At 33.5% G+C, this 15,568-nt stretch overlaps 1 protein-coding gene across 1 annotated transcript; it reads left to right on the forward strand.

Moving 5' to 3' along the window:
* The first annotated feature begins 16 nt into the window (after window positions 1-16).
* Mrpl47 (mitochondrial ribosomal protein L47) lies at window positions 17-15,414 on the forward strand. The gene is made up of 7 exons (XM_015494237.2): window positions 17-163; window positions 2,648-2,793; window positions 3,970-4,030; window positions 6,451-6,547; window positions 12,124-12,254; window positions 13,507-13,602; window positions 15,063-15,414. The coding sequence occupies exons 1-7, from the start codon at window positions 66-68 to the stop codon at window positions 15,184-15,186; spliced, it is 753 nt and encodes a 250-aa protein (XP_015349723.1). The 5' UTR covers window positions 17-65; the 3' UTR covers window positions 15,187-15,414.
* The last annotated feature ends 154 nt before the right edge of the window (window positions 15,415-15,568 follow it).

Raw genomic sequence — 15,568 nt, forward strand, 5'->3', positions numbered from 1 at the left:
CAGTTTGAGATAAGGGAAGTGACGACATTTTTGGCGGAAACACGGCTACTTAATTATGCGAAAACATGGCTGCGGCCAGGTTAGCCATTATTTGTAGAAGAGTCCCGGCTGCGCTGAAGGTTTCCGGGTCGTTAATAACTCCAAAGGCCCCCGCTAGCACAGGGTAAGTGATGTGAGGAATAGATTTGTCTATTGTTCCAACTTTTGCTTTTGTTTGGTTGCCCAGATGCCGAAAACAGATCAGGGAGCGAAAGGCTGTCTAGACCTCCGTGAAGAGTGGGACCTGGGGAGGAGAAGCTCACCTCTGACATTTCCCTTTTTCTCTCATTTTATCGCTGCCTGCTGTGGACCAGATAGTAATGGTGCTTGTAGATATGATGAGTTTGTTAAAGTAAATCTAGAGGTACAGAAGCATCCTCTTGGGGCGGGTTGGTTGGGAAAAACTTAACTGAAGGGCTTTTTGCTATGGGCATTGAATGCTGTGTCAGCTTTGGATGTATAAAGAAGAAGGGGTCTTTCCATGTTAAGATTCTGTCACAATGAGATCCCTCGGCAAATATTAAATAATGAAACTAGCCAAATGAATGGAGAGTCACCCTACAAGGTTGAGAAAGGAACGTCCCACAAGTGGTGTTCCTTATCTAAGGGTGGAAAAACTACTTGTCTTCTGGATAGACCAATCTTTTTTTTACTTTAGAGTGTCCAGTTTCCTCTCTTTTATTAACATTTGGGTTTAAGCAGTTGAATTTTATAGAGTATATTAATTTTTGTTTTTTAAGGAAACAATGCATTTGTTGTTGAATGCACAGTTGAGCATCTGTTATGTGCTGCTGTTAATATTTACACGAACCTCAGAAATAAGCAATTATTGTGAAATTTTGTACAGATTCAAAAACTGACGTGATTTGGGTGGCAAATTTGGATCAATTATCTCTTCTTCATTCTTTTTCCTTAAAAACGAAACAAAATTTTAGTATTGTGCATTATTATGAAATGAATATCTGCTTGTTTACAGACACTTTTGGGAAAACGAAGTAAAGCATTATGAAGAAGAAAATAAAAACCAACTACAGTTCTGCTACTCAGAGATGAGCAGATTTGCATCTATTATTTTTAACTTTGCATAGATATGCATTTGTATGATTTTAAAATAAAGTTAGGATCATATTTACGTATACACAGTTTTGTTTACTACCATTGTTTTCCCTATTTTTTTTTTCTTAAAACAAATCAAACCAACAGAAAAGTCGCTGGAGTACTACAAAGAATAACCATATACTTACTCTTCACCTTTGTTAATAACATTTTGTCACTTTTTTTTTTTACTCTATATATGCTCTTTTTATTCTGAACGATTTGACATATGTCATATTTCAGATATCATGGTACTTTTGGCATATATCCTCTAAGAAACAAACATACTGCATTACCACAAAGATCACAGGAAATATAGTAATGTATTGTCATTATTGTACTACTGTTATCTATAGTAACGATTGTTATTATGGTCCAGACTTAAATTGTCCAAATTTAAATTGTCCAAATTAATTTTTTAAATTTTTTATTTAGGATCCAATGAAAGATCATTTATAGCATAGATTGCCATGTCCTTTAAGTCTTCTGTGATTCAAAACATTTTCTTTTTTTCCTCTTTCATACTGATATTTTTGATGGTTAGCTTTTTTAGACTAATTTATTAATTGTTTTCTCAAGAGTAGATCCAAGTTAAGTATTTATTCTTAGTAGAAAAACAACACTTGAGATACATTTCACTAGTTTCTTTTTAAATTATATTCCCAGATCATTAAATATTCTTTTAAAATTACTAATAGTTTATCATGCAGATGCACAATAATTTTTTAACCATTCTACACATTTGCATATTTCTGTAATTATCCATGTTTTGATATCATATATAATACTTTATTTGTCTTTAGTCTATTTTATTTTTTCTGGTATTGGGGATGGAACCCAGGGCCTTATGTGAACTAAGCAAGTGCTTTTCCACTGAGCTAAACCCCCTCCACATATTCTAGTAGACATTTTAATTTGTAAATTCCCATGTATGGTCATTTATTTAGTTAATATTGCTAAAAGAATCACTGAGTTAAAGGAGGAAGAACTTTGAATCCTTGATACATGTTCCAAAGTCACCCTTTAAAATGTTTTTATTTACTGAAAGACTCATTCACCACAAAGGAGAAAAGACCTAAAAATGTTACCTTAACATAAAATTGTTTAAATATATTATCTCTGAAATTCTTGGGTAGGAACTTGTATGATGCAGTATCAAAAATACTTTCTGAAGTATCTTAAAAGTTTACTGCTTATGGTGCTGAATTCCCAGATAGGTTTTTGTTTGTTTGTTTGTTTTGTTTTTAAAGAGAGAGAGAAGAGAGAGAATTTTTTAAAAAATATTTATTTTTCAGTTTTCGGTGAACACAACATCTTTATTTTATTTTTATGTGGTGCAGAGGATTGAACCCAGCGCCTCACACATGCCAGGCGAGCGCGTTACCGCTTGAGCCATAACCCAGCCTCCAGATAGGTTTTTTAACATTATAGTGTGGAAAAGATTCATTTTATTGCTTATAAAATCCAAATATTGCAAAACTTTAATCATCTGTTTTTATTTGTTATGTTGCAGGTTTTCTCTTAGTTTGTTACCTAAGAATGTACCAAATGTCACATCCTTTTACCAGTGTAAATTCCTTCATACCACATTGTCAAGGAAAGGACTTGAAGAATTTTTTGATGATCCAAAGAATTGGGGAGAAGAAAAAGTAAAATCTGGTGAGATATTTGGATTGGTCAATATTAAATGTATTTATTGAACCCTCTATTATTCTAGAATTATTTATCCAGTTTAAGAATTAGTTAGATGTTTCCTTTCATTTCCTTTGGACTGTCTACCAGAGAAAATCAAAAGGTCATCAAAATAATACAGTTAATAATTCCTTAGTAGGTTAGCAAAAGGTTTAGAAAAGGAGTAGATTCGAAGTATTAATTAAGTGAAGTTTTTTGTTTTTTTTTATGGACGTGGAGGAGGGGCTTTGTGTTTTATTTACTTTTAGTGCAAATTGTATTTCCATATTTGGCAACACTAAATTCCTGATGCCTCTGCAAATGAAATATGATCAACAGACAAATCATCTTCCTCTCTGTTAACTCAGTCTCTAACATCGGATTTTACGTTGAAAAATCTTCATCCCACCAGAGTGAACACTGGACAGTTGACATTTGCCCAGAAGCTGTGATACATGCAGTGCCTTCTCCAGCATTTCAAGCTAAACTAATATGACTGCTTTCTCACATTGTGTACCAGAGATTGCTGGCTGATATGCAACCATCAATTAAGATTTTCTACTTTGAGGACACTTCCTTGTTTTTCTGTTAACTTAAGTGAAGTTTAAGGCTTATTTTAGACTCCATTTTTTAGTAATAATAAAAAATTAATTTGTAATTACATAAAATGTTTTAATATTAGGGTCCAAAAATACATTTGATACTGATGCCTAAAACTTTCTGAGGCCAGACATGGTGGTGCAAGTCTGTAATCCCAGCAACATGGGAGACTGAGACAGGAGGATCACAAGTTTAAGGCTAGCCTCAGCTTAGTGAGGCCCTAAGCAACTCAGTGAGACCCTGTCTTAAAATAAATAAATAAATGAAACTGGCAATACCCCAAACAAACAAATAAATAAAATGAAATTTCTGAATGCTATTGCCAGTGATATTACTGTTATTTTCCTATTGCTGTCTAATAATGGTATGTAAGAATGTTATTGTGTATTTTTTTTTCTGGTTTTTTTTTTTTTTTTAATTTTTTATTGTTGGTTCTTCAATTTTTTGTTGTTGTTGTTGTTATTGTGTATTTTACAGTAAGGAAACAGGTTTAGAGAGATAAGCAATTTGCCAAGGACATAGCTAGAAATATTATTTCATGTTATAAATTTGTCATTTTAATAGGAGCTGCATGGACTTGTCAGCAGTTAAGGAACAAAAGTAATGAAGATTTACATAAACTTTGGTAAGTACACTAATATCTTGGTGTTTGAAACAGTTACAGTATAACAGTGGGATATATCTATCTGATGTAAGAAATTGAGTAGTGATTTGTCTTACAGTACTCTGAATGACATATATGATATATAAGATCATGGGAGATTTTATAAATGTGACAGAGATTAGATTATATGAAGACAGGTCTCAAATAGTTGGGGTTTTAAAAATTTTACTGTAACTGCTACCAGTCATACTAATACCTTTATAATAGCATTTTCAGTAAACTAATAAAATGAAATGGGAAATAGTTCATCACATTTAGACTTCTCTTCTACTACCTTTTTTTTTTTTTTTTTTTTTTTAATAGTAATGGTCTGGCTTCTTTAGCCTATTTGCTTGGGGTTTTGTGCTAGAGGAAGCATTTAACTGGGAATTTAGGTAAATTTTTCTGGCAGGTACTCCTAATGAATTTGAGAGGGTTCAGAGAATTTAAGAAAGGGTTACCTTTTAAATTGACAGTGTTTAGCCCAGAAGTGTTTTGTTTAAGCTGTAGTTGCTTTTAAAATTGGGAAATATCACATAAAAAATAGACTCCTGATTTCTTTTGATTGATCAGATATGTGAGCTGGCAACATTGTCCCTGCATTCCTGCATGACAACAACTGACTGGTCTGTGCAGCAAGAGTCCCTTCTGTCCCTTCTAGATGGAACAGTGCATACCACCATTCTTTATCCTCCGTGTTGTCCTTTCACTCAACCCACTTAATTCATAAATTTTATCTCCCTAGGCACTCTAAGAGGCCTTTAAAGTGCTTATAAAAACCACTAATACTATATATTTACTATTGAAAAATAAGTGGTTTAAGCACTGTTATTGTGGTTTAGCAGTAAAGGGATAGGTAGGGCTATTTCAATATTGACTGAGGCTGACACCAAACAATCTTGTGCCTCACTTCCCCCCCCATTATCTATATCCATAGTATGGTGTACACCAATTTCTTTATCTTATTTTTAGCTCCCTCCACATTTCCTTTATTTTCTTCCAACTCTTAATTTTTTTGGCGGGGGGATTGGGAGTTACTGAGAATTAAATCCAGGGATGCTTTGCCACTAAGCTGCATCCCAAGCCCTTTTAACTTTTTATATTGAGACAAGGTCTCATTAAGTTGCTCAGGGACTTGCTAAATTTCTGAGGCTGTCCTTGAACTTGTGATCCTGCTGCCTCCGCCTTCCAAGTCCCTGGGATTACAGATGTGAGTCTCAATGATGAACTGGCAGTGATTGTTTCATAAACAGATATAGTCACAAAACCTTCCCCTCATCTTAGCTCATCTGCTTCAGTACCTTTAATTTTGGTTCCTTTGCTCTCCTTTCCACCCTAACAAATCCTATCTTTTCTGTGAAGCCTTTTCCTCTTTGTTATAGCCAGAAGAGGTATCTTATTAACAATAAAGTGTGTTTAAAAAGTATATATGGAATGGGGGAACTCTAATGAGAATAGAAGGGAGACCAATAGATTGTAGGAAAGGAACCAGGTGGACAGAGGAGAGGAGATCAAAGGAGGTACTAGAGAATGGAATTGACCAAATTATGTTTTATATATATGTGTATAAATATTTAAATATGTATAAATATTTATACATATATATGTATAAATATGTCTCAATAATCCCACTATTATATATAACTGTAATACACCAATAAAAATTAATTAAAATACATAGAAATGGGTTTTGCACACAGCTCAAGATTTGAATGTAGAAGTCACTGTATGACCCAAAATATTTGAATGCAAAGTTAGCTATGTGACCCAGAATATGTTTTTTTCTCTCAAACTTAAGATACTTCATTTAGGAAGGGAGAAGAAGGGGCATAGTCACGAACCTCAAAAAGTTGTTTTGAGGCCATCGGGGTAACTTGGACCTGTAATCCCAGTGGCTCGGGAGGCTGAGATAGGAGGATGTCAAGTTCAAAGCCAGTCTCAGCAACTTATCAACTCGGTGAGACCCTGTCTCTAAATGAAATATTAAAAAGGGAGGGTGTGTGGCTCAGTGCACCCCTGGGTTTAATCCTCAGTATCAAAAAAAAAAAAGAAGGTTGTTTTGAGAATGAAATGAAATACTGTATATAAAATGCTTAACATGCTGCCTAACTTATAACAGGTACTCAGTAAATGTTTCTTATATCCCTTTTTCCTTCTCTGTCTACTTAGACTGTAGAGACTATATTTTAGGCTTTTTATTACTCTTCTGTCATTTAACGTGGTATGTGGAAGATTTTGTGAACAAATGAATAAGCAAAGATATAGCTCTGTATAAAAGATTAATCACAATATTTTATGCATTGAAATTTCTAAAGGACTTTCAAGTATAGATCATTAAATTTGGTGTCAGAAATCACAACCACCATAGAACAGCATCATAGGTTTTGTGTTCCTTGATACAGGTATGTCCTACTGAAAGAAAGAAACATGCTTCTAACTCTCGAGCAGGAGGCTAAGAGGCAGAGATTGCCAATGCCAAGTCCAGAGCGGTTAGAAAAGGTAAGACTTGGGGCTGAGGATGTGGTTCAGCGGTAGAGTGCTTGCCTTGCATGTGTGACACACTAGGTTCGATCCTCAGCACCACATTAAAAAAATAAATAAAATAAAGGTATTAAAAACAAACAAACAAAAAAAGGTAAAGCTTGTGGGAAGCTTGACAGTCAAATGCAGGATAAAAGCTAAAAGGAGTGAGTATATAGGTCCTGTATTTCTTATCAAATAAGACATATTTTTTTCTATTCTTGTTTGATTTTTAGTAAACTGACAGAGTGCAACCATCACAGCTATTGTATTTTAGAATATTTCTATCACTCTGAAAATAAAATTCATGCCCATCTCTATTCACTCCCCAATCCTACCTGCAACCCCAACATATGGGCGGATATATATTTTTAATACTCTTAAGAAGATACATAGGAGTGAAATTGCTGGGTCATATGGTAAAACCTCTGTCTAACATTGTAAGAAACAGTTGAATTATATTCTGAAGCAGCTGCACAGTGTTAGACCACAGGCGTGGTCTGGCCTGAGGCTCTGAGTTCAATTCTCAGCACCCCAAGAAATAAAAAAATAAAGTAGCTATACCACTATACATTTCCATCTCTGGTTCAGCCACTTTCTCACTAATTAGAACAGTTTTTTAAAATGTATTTATTTTACTAGGGTAAAAAACACATAACATAAAATTTGCCATCTTAACCATTATTAAGTGTACAGTTCCGTAGTGTTATATATATTCATGTGGTTGTGAAAAGATTAATTATCTTCTTAATTAGATTTTTGTTATCATTAAGAGAAAAATCTTTTGTATTCCTACTGCACTCCAAGGAATAATAAATTTTAGGTGTTTCTTATTTATCCTCCAAATTAGTCTATATTTGTAGAAGTGTGTCTAATTATTTTTATGTACACAAATTTGGTTATACTGCATATTATCTCCTGAAACTTGGACTTTTCACCTACCCATGGATTTCTTTCATATATGTAGATCTGCCTCCTTTTTTTCTGTGTTTAAAATGTGTATATTCCATGTAGAAATTTTACATTTTATTTAGTTAGATTTATAAGGTTTTTTTCCTAGATTGCTTTCAAGGTCAAATGTTGTTGATTCTTCTGTCATGGAAACAGAACTTGGTTTTTTAACAATTTTAGTCTTGTGCCTAACTTTAATTAGTTTCTTTTTCCCACCTGTCCCAACCATGATTGCCACACTGACTTCAAGAGGGAAGGACATAGTATCCTTGGAGAAAATCAAAGAAAGTATGGAATAAAACCTCAGTTATTTACCCTAATTATGGAGAAGGTTTTCTGGCTTAGTGAAAATTGAGCTACATAACATTTTTGTCAACTTTATTTTGACATAATATTAGTCTTAGATAAAAGTTGCATAAACAGTATAATGAATTCTTATATGCCCTTTACTCACTTTCCACATGTGAATATTTTACCATATTTCTGTTATGCTTCTCTACCTCCTGTACCTCTCTATACATTGTCTTAACTCTTGGAGAATAAGTTGTATATATGATGTCCCTTTAATCCATAAAAACAATATATTTCAAAAAAGCTCAACAGTGTATATAAATATACAATTTTAAATCAGGAATTTAACATTATATAATTATGTAACTTATATAATGTATAAATCTTATACAGATTTTATCAAATATCCCATCAACATCCTTAAAATAAACAACAATAAAATCCTGGATTATGCATTTTCCAGTTTTATGTCTTAGTCCTGTTTAATCTGGAGTCTCAGTCTTTCTAGTGTTCTTGTGTTTTGTGACATACTACTAAAGAAACTTATTAAACAAAAATATTAAAAAACATATATGACATTGACATTAAGCATATAGTTCAGTCCCTCTATTTGGATTCACCTGATATTCCTCATGATAGGATTGAAGTGCTACTGGATTCTGCATAGTACATTAGATCAGGAGGGGCAGGATGTTAATTTGTTCTGTTAATGAAGATGTTAGCCTTAATAACTTGGATTAAAAAAACAATAATAACTTGGATTAGGTGGTGTCCTTTAGGTTTCTCCACTGTTTTTTCTTTGTAGCTAAATAAATATCTTGTTAGGAAATGCTTTTAAGATCATGTAAATATCCTGTTACTTCTCAGCTTCACTCACTAGTTTTAGTATCCACTGATGATTCTTACTCTAATCAGTTATTATTATATTTGCTAAGTAGTGATTCTCTAATCCTGTGGCTTTCTACATTTTTCAGTTGGCTTTCTTCTATAAGGGAAGGCTTTCTCATCTTTGCATTTGTCTTTTTTCATTTATTACCATTAGTGGGGAGACATGGATTCCAATTTTATTGAATGAGTTATGATCCCTTAATAACATTATCCCATATTTAATTGATGTTAATTCCTTCAAAATGGATGCTGTGTCCTTATGCCAGCAAGTGGACAGAAGGCATCACAGAGAATTTGTTTGGTACTAACCTACCCCAGCCCTGGAACTGGCCACTTTACAAAAAAAAACTGATTTCTTTTATATAATTGGAGAGTAAGATGTGCAGGGTAGGTGCCCTCATTGCTATATAAAATTTAAAAAGTAAAGTCACTTATGTTCATCTATATTTGCTAACTCTGCTGTGAAGGAAGTTTATATTTTATAGACTCTTGTAAGTGCATTGACAAGTAAGGATGATTTATAAATAACATTCTTTTTTTTTTTTTTTTTTTTTTGGTGAAAATGTTTTTGCTAAAATAATGCTATTGTAAGAACTTTGAACTTCAGCAACAGATTATCCCTCACCCTGCAGTAACCAAACTTCAAATTTATTTAGTGTTCTTAGTGTTTCTTAGACATACTAAGGAAACTTTGTTACTCAAAATTTAAAAATATTGGGGCTGGGGTTGTGGCTCAATGATAGAGCGCTTGCCTAGCATGTGTGAGGCACAGGGTTTGATTCTTAGCACCACATATAAACAAATAAAATAAAGGTCCATTGACAACTAAAAAATATTTTTAAAAAAAGTTGAAAAATATTTTCTATAAGATATAAACTGACGGGGCTGGGGTTGTGGCTCAGTGGCAGAGCACTTGCCTAGCATGTGTGAGGCACTGGGTTCGATTCTCAGCACCACATACAAATAAATAAAATAAAAAATTTCATCAACAACTAATAAAAATAGTTAAAAAAATCTGAGGTTTAAAAAAAAGATATAAACTGACAGTTTGCAACTGTCTAGGAAGATAGAAGAGAAACATGAGAATTACAACTGGGACAAAATATCACATATTACAGACAAATTTTGTTTATAAAACACTATTAAATCTAGTCTTTGAATTGTGGCAGAGTAGTTTGCTATGGTTGTGCCTAAAATAATTAAGTACACATTGAGATAAAAGACCCAGACTATGTGTGCTGCTTCTCTTTGTTGTGTCAGGACACGTGTATTTTTAGACTCAGAAAACTTTTAAGGGCTACTCTCTAAATTTAATTTCTGACTATAAGTAGGAGTATAGGCTATTACTGTGACATTGCCTCATTACTTTCATATTCTCTCAGCTGACTCTCTTTGCTCTGGGAAACTTATAAACTAGAAGTTTCTTTGAAGTTGACTGTTTGAGGAGTATCTGATACTCATTGATAAGCTTATCATTTAGGAAATGATTGGAACCTGAAATATCTCAGATTTTAGAGTGTTCTGGGTTTGGGAATAATTGCGTAAACTTTACTTTTTGAGCATCACTAATTTAAAGTCCAAAACTTTTTGAACATTGACATGATGCTTAACCTATACTTCTGATACTCCTTCTTGACTGCTGGTATGAACATTTGAATGTTAACTCTGTGGACTTGGTAGTCATTTACTTTCATTTCATTAGATTTGAGTTTGGAGCCTCAAGCCCTACTGTAGTTTGGGCAGATTCTTTAATACAGTCAGTCAACAGCCAAATTTACTTAAGATTCCTGAAGAGGGGCTGGGGATGTGGCTCAAGCGGTAGCGCGCTCGCCTGGAATGCGTGCGGCCCAGGTTCGATCCTCAGCACCACATACAAACAAAGATGTTGTGTCCGCCGAAAACTAAAAAAATAAATATTAAAAATTAAAAAAAAAAAAAAAAAGATTCCTGAAGAATCTGAGAGGTCTGTATTAGGCTCTTACCAGTGTGCTTCTTTCCCTCTCCTAAGTTTGTCTGTCTTCATAACAGGATTTTTCTTACCCATCTTTTAGCAAAGATTTTGTAGAAATTCATATAGTTGAGAAAACATAAATTTATTCTAAGGCCTCGAGTGAAGTTGAAAATAGTGCTGTTAGCTAAATAAACAGGTTAGAAGGTAATTTGTCTGAAGGAGTAGCTTTCATTTCTTTCAAGTCTCATAGCAAACTGTGGGATTATCTTTATAATTGAATCATCCTTTTTGAGGATTTTTATAAGAAATGTGTCATATTAGATTGGGTATAGAGAAGTGATGGGAGGGGAGGGGAAGGGGGATAGGAAGGGCAGCAGAATAAAATAGACTCTAGTATTGCTGTATGTATATACATGTCTGTATAACCAATGTGATTCTGCAGCCTATACACTCAGAAAAATGAGAAATTATACCCCATTTGATTCAAATGTATGATATGTCAAGATCATTGTATTCTCATGTGCAACTAATAAAAAAAGCAACAAATATATATAGGCAGTATTTGACATGTGTCGTGATGCTCAAGGGTGATAAAAAAAAAAGAAACAAATATATATAGGCAGTATTTGACATGTGTCGTGATGCTCAAGGGTGATACACACACCTACCCATGTAAAAATGGCACTCATTATTTAGAAATATGAACAAGTTTGGCTCTTGTGACTTTATTATCTCCCAGTATATGGGTATTTTTAAATACATTATTCTGCCAGTATATTATGTACATTAGAAATCACACAATAGAAATCTTAAAATGTAGACATTCTAATAGTGTCTTTTTGTATTCTGGTTAATCTTTGCAATTACTCTAGTATCAGGATATAGACTGGTACTCCTTTCCCTGTAATAGCAACAGCTGCAAAGCCAACCAAAATGGTGTGAGCATATGAGGGAAACAGTGATCTGTCCAGGCTAAAATATGTTTTGTAGTATAACTATAGTTATAGTAGTATAAAGTAGTGAACTATAGTAGTTCACAGAGTTTTGAAATAGCCTGAGTTAAATTGGGTCTCCAGAAGGAATTTATACAAGTGTATCCCACTCCAGACAAAATAATACTTGGGAATCTGAGCTAAATAGATTTTTATTTAAATGAAACTTAAGTGGTATTATAGACACTTGTGTACAAAAAGGATTTTAGGAAGTACTTGACAATGGTTCCTTGATAAAAACATCATTTTTTTTTTTTTTTAGTTGTAGTTGGACACAATACCTTAATTTATTTATTTATATGTGCTGCTGAGGATCGAAACCAGTGCCTCACACATACTAGGTGAGCACTCTACCGCTGAGCCACAACCCCAGACCCCCCATCATAGATTTTATATATCCTTGGTCTTATATATTCTTTTTCTTTGGAATTCTGTTGGAGGTGAGTGCTGAAATTGAATCTTTTTTTCTGATTTCTTGTTAGGTGGTTGATTCAATGGATGCATTAGATAAAGTTGTCCAGGAAAGAGAAGATGCATTAAGGCTTCTTCAGACTGGTCAGGAAAAAGCTAGACCTGGTGCTTGGAGAAGAGACATCTTTGGAAGAGTCATCTGGTACATAGATTACATTGTGATCATCTAAAATGAGAATGGAGATCCCATACCTCATTTGCTGTCCACTATCTTTTAATAATATTAACTCTGATCATTTCAGAGATTTATCTTATATAAGAAGAGGACCCAGACCTATTTGCAACACTAGGATATGGACTGCAGGTCACTTTGATAAAACCAATAGCAGCTCAACTATCCCATTCTCATGATTGTTATGTATGTATAGGGTTTTTTATAACATTGATTCTTATCTTTTGTCATGGGATCTTTTGAGAATTTTTTGAAAGCTCTGGATCCTTGATCCAGGAACATAAACATATACACATATCATTTCAAGTTATAAGATTCTTGAAGCTAATTTCAGGATACACCACTGCCCTCTCTACCCATTAAGAACCTGCAACTTAAAAAAAGTTCTGGAGGAATCAGGGTCACATAAATCAGTTTCAGTTTGCTATTGTTGCTGTCAAAATAATCCCTAGGCCAAATTATGAAAAAGTTAATGATTATGCCTCCTATTCTCTACTACATACAGAATTTTTGTCATACTTTGTGAAAGGCTCTAATAGTACACTGAGTCATAAATAATTGGCCCAGGGCAAATAAACCTGTCTTCTGGTGTGTACTTATACTTTGAGTTGAGAAGCCAAAATGAAGTTTTCTTAGTAGTATTTTAAACGTTGGACAGCCAAGGGGAGAAGGCATTTTGGGTGATTATTAGACCTTACTGTGCTCTTGAAACACCATCACAATATTATGCACTTACTCATTTTCTTTTTATTTATTTATTTTTTTGTAGTTGTAGATGAACAGAATGCTTTTATTTTGTTTATGTGGTGCCGAGGATCCAACCCAATGCCTCATGCATGCTAGGCAAGCACTCTACCACTGAGCTACAGCCCCAGCCCTATGCACCTACTCATTTGACAAGTTGTTTTAATGGACTGCTTGGAGCCATAGGAGAGTAGCTGTGCTGTCTGTAACCATCTAATTCAACACAGAAAAGAGAACTTGTCAAAACAACTAAAAACTTAGGGACAGAATGTAGCTCAGTGGTAAAGCACTCATCTACCATGCTTGAGGCTCTATATTCAATCCCCAGTACTGCTTTAAAGCAAAAACCAAAAAATATTTATTTTTAAACTTTTATTTGGATTAATTTATTTGACATGAATTAGGAAAAGCTGGAAAATCAGTAAAGTGAAAATATGTTAAGTATTTTCTATAAAGAAGTAACTTGTTTTATTGGCAGGCACAAGTTCAAGCAGTGGCCTATACCTTGGTACCTAAATAAAAGATACAATAGGAAACGATTCTTTGCAATGCCTTACGTGGATCATTTTCTGAGGTGAGCACAAATATCTTTAATCATAATGAAACAGCATTTTTAACATCAGTTGACATATATTAAACTTTGTTTTGTTATATTATGAAAGTGTAACCTATTCATTGTAGAAAAAAAATAGGAAGATTAGTTAATAAAAGAAAATTAAAGTCATATGTAATCTCACTATCCAGAAACAGCCACTGTTAATAATAGTTAACAATACTATCAAAAGTTCTATTGCTTTTCCATCTATCTGTATATAAGTAAATGGGAAAATCCAACTGTAATGTTAAAATGCAAGCTCCAAATAAATCAGTTGCACAAAATATGAGCTCATGTTATTACAAGGTTAATGAAAACAAAGACTAGGGAGAGAAGTCTGTTGCATTATATATGAAATCATGCGAGCCTGCAGAAAGTTGATCATGTATTTTCCGTAGCAAATTCTCACGTAAGTTTATCGTTGAATAGGGAGAACATAAGACTGATATTACGATAGAGAAATGAGGTAGTCCCAAGAACCACCGCCTGATAATTAAAAATAATTTTTTCAATTTTTTAAAATGCTTTTTAAAAAATGCTTATTTAAAACACTGGATCCACATCTAAAAGCATGGTTTTATCATTGAAAGTAATTTTTTTAGCCTTCAAAGAATGTAATCTTCAAAACATTCTTAATAGAAAAACTCTTTCACTCAGATGAGTTTTTGTAAATGGCCAAAATCTAATTGGATCAGACTGATGAATGGGTAATATTTCAACAATTTAGTCTGTGTGTATATATCTATATCTATATGTATGTATATGTACACACACACACGCACACACATGTATATTTTTGTCTTTACCCAGAAGTGTCTCTTATTGTGTATTTTATATCAACCCTTATATACTGATCAGTAAAGTATCCCATAAAAATATCAATTTCAGTACAGTAGAGGTTTGGCATCCATGAACTTATCATCCTCAATTTTGATCACTCCCAAGTGGCCATACAGATCAGCAAAATTTTCCTGAAGCACAAATGCGTACTGCCCTGGAATGCTAATGTGGAGGGACAAACTCTTTTAAGAGAAAGGTTAAGTCTAATCAGTGTTAAGTGTCATCTTTTAGCATGATTTTATTCTGTGTGTAGGGAAGAGGATAAGTTAGGGTGAGTGCTATTTGAAAATTTGGGCATTCCTACAAGTGTCAGAATGTTTTCCAGTCATACTAGAATTGAACTTCAGGCCTAGTCTACTCCAGGCTTATAAGATATGAACATTCTTTCCAGTCATAAAACAGAAATGGTATTAGTGTAGGGTTATAGATGATTTTGATTTCACATTTATCTTGACTTGTATAGATTTACAGTGATTATTATAAGTTTAATAATATAAACACCAAATCAGAGACTGGCATGTTTTGGACATGTTTTGATAGTATTAAGTAGCAAAGAAATAGTTTCATATAAAATTACTGTTATGCTTTTATTATTCTAGATTGAGGCTTGAGAAACAAGCCCGCCTCAAAGCAAGAAAGCAGAGTTTAGAGAAAAAGAAAGAAAAACGTCTTCAAGAAAAGTTTCCACATCTTGCTGAAGCTCAGAAGTCAAGTTCTGTCTAAAAAGTCTGACTTGTTAATTTACTATGTGTTTTTTCTTGTATAATAGTCTATATACAAAAGTAAATATATGTTAAGTGGTTTATAAAGAAATTGTGCTTTTGATCAAATGACCTATCAGTTGTCCTGAGGGTTAACATGGCATGTAAATTGTCAAAGAGGTCTGTCGCCTATAAGATTTTTTACAAATCCAGCATAAAGTTCAGATTAAATTAAATCCTGACATCTAAAGAGGCGTTAATATTCCCTGCTTATCTTAGAGGGTATAGAACCGCCAAAGCTCAGGCAATAAGTTAGTATTTGGAATTCAGATAACCTTTTTAGTATTACTTGTGAATATGAAATGAACCATATGTGGACACTATTGTTAATAAACAGTAAACAT

The sequence above is a fragment of the Marmota marmota genome, unplaced genomic scaffold (genome assembly GCF_001458135.2).
Source record: "Marmota marmota marmota unplaced genomic scaffold, marMar, whole genome shotgun sequence".
Taxonomy (NCBI): Eukaryota; Metazoa; Chordata; class Mammalia; order Rodentia; family Sciuridae; genus Marmota; species Marmota marmota.

Coding starts and splice junctions, on each gene's coding strand:
- Mrpl47 (XM_015494237.2), top strand. CDS start 66: ATGGCTGCGGCCAGGTTAGCCATTATTTGTAGAAGAGTCCCGGCTGCG. Junction 4,031..6,450: donor GAAGATTTACATAAACTTTG/GTAAGTACACTA, acceptor TCCTTGATACAG/GTATGTCCTACTGAAAGAAA. Junction 13,603..15,062: donor TACGTGGATCATTTTCTGAG/GTGAGCACAAAT, acceptor TTATTATTCTAG/ATTGAGGCTTGAGAAACAAG.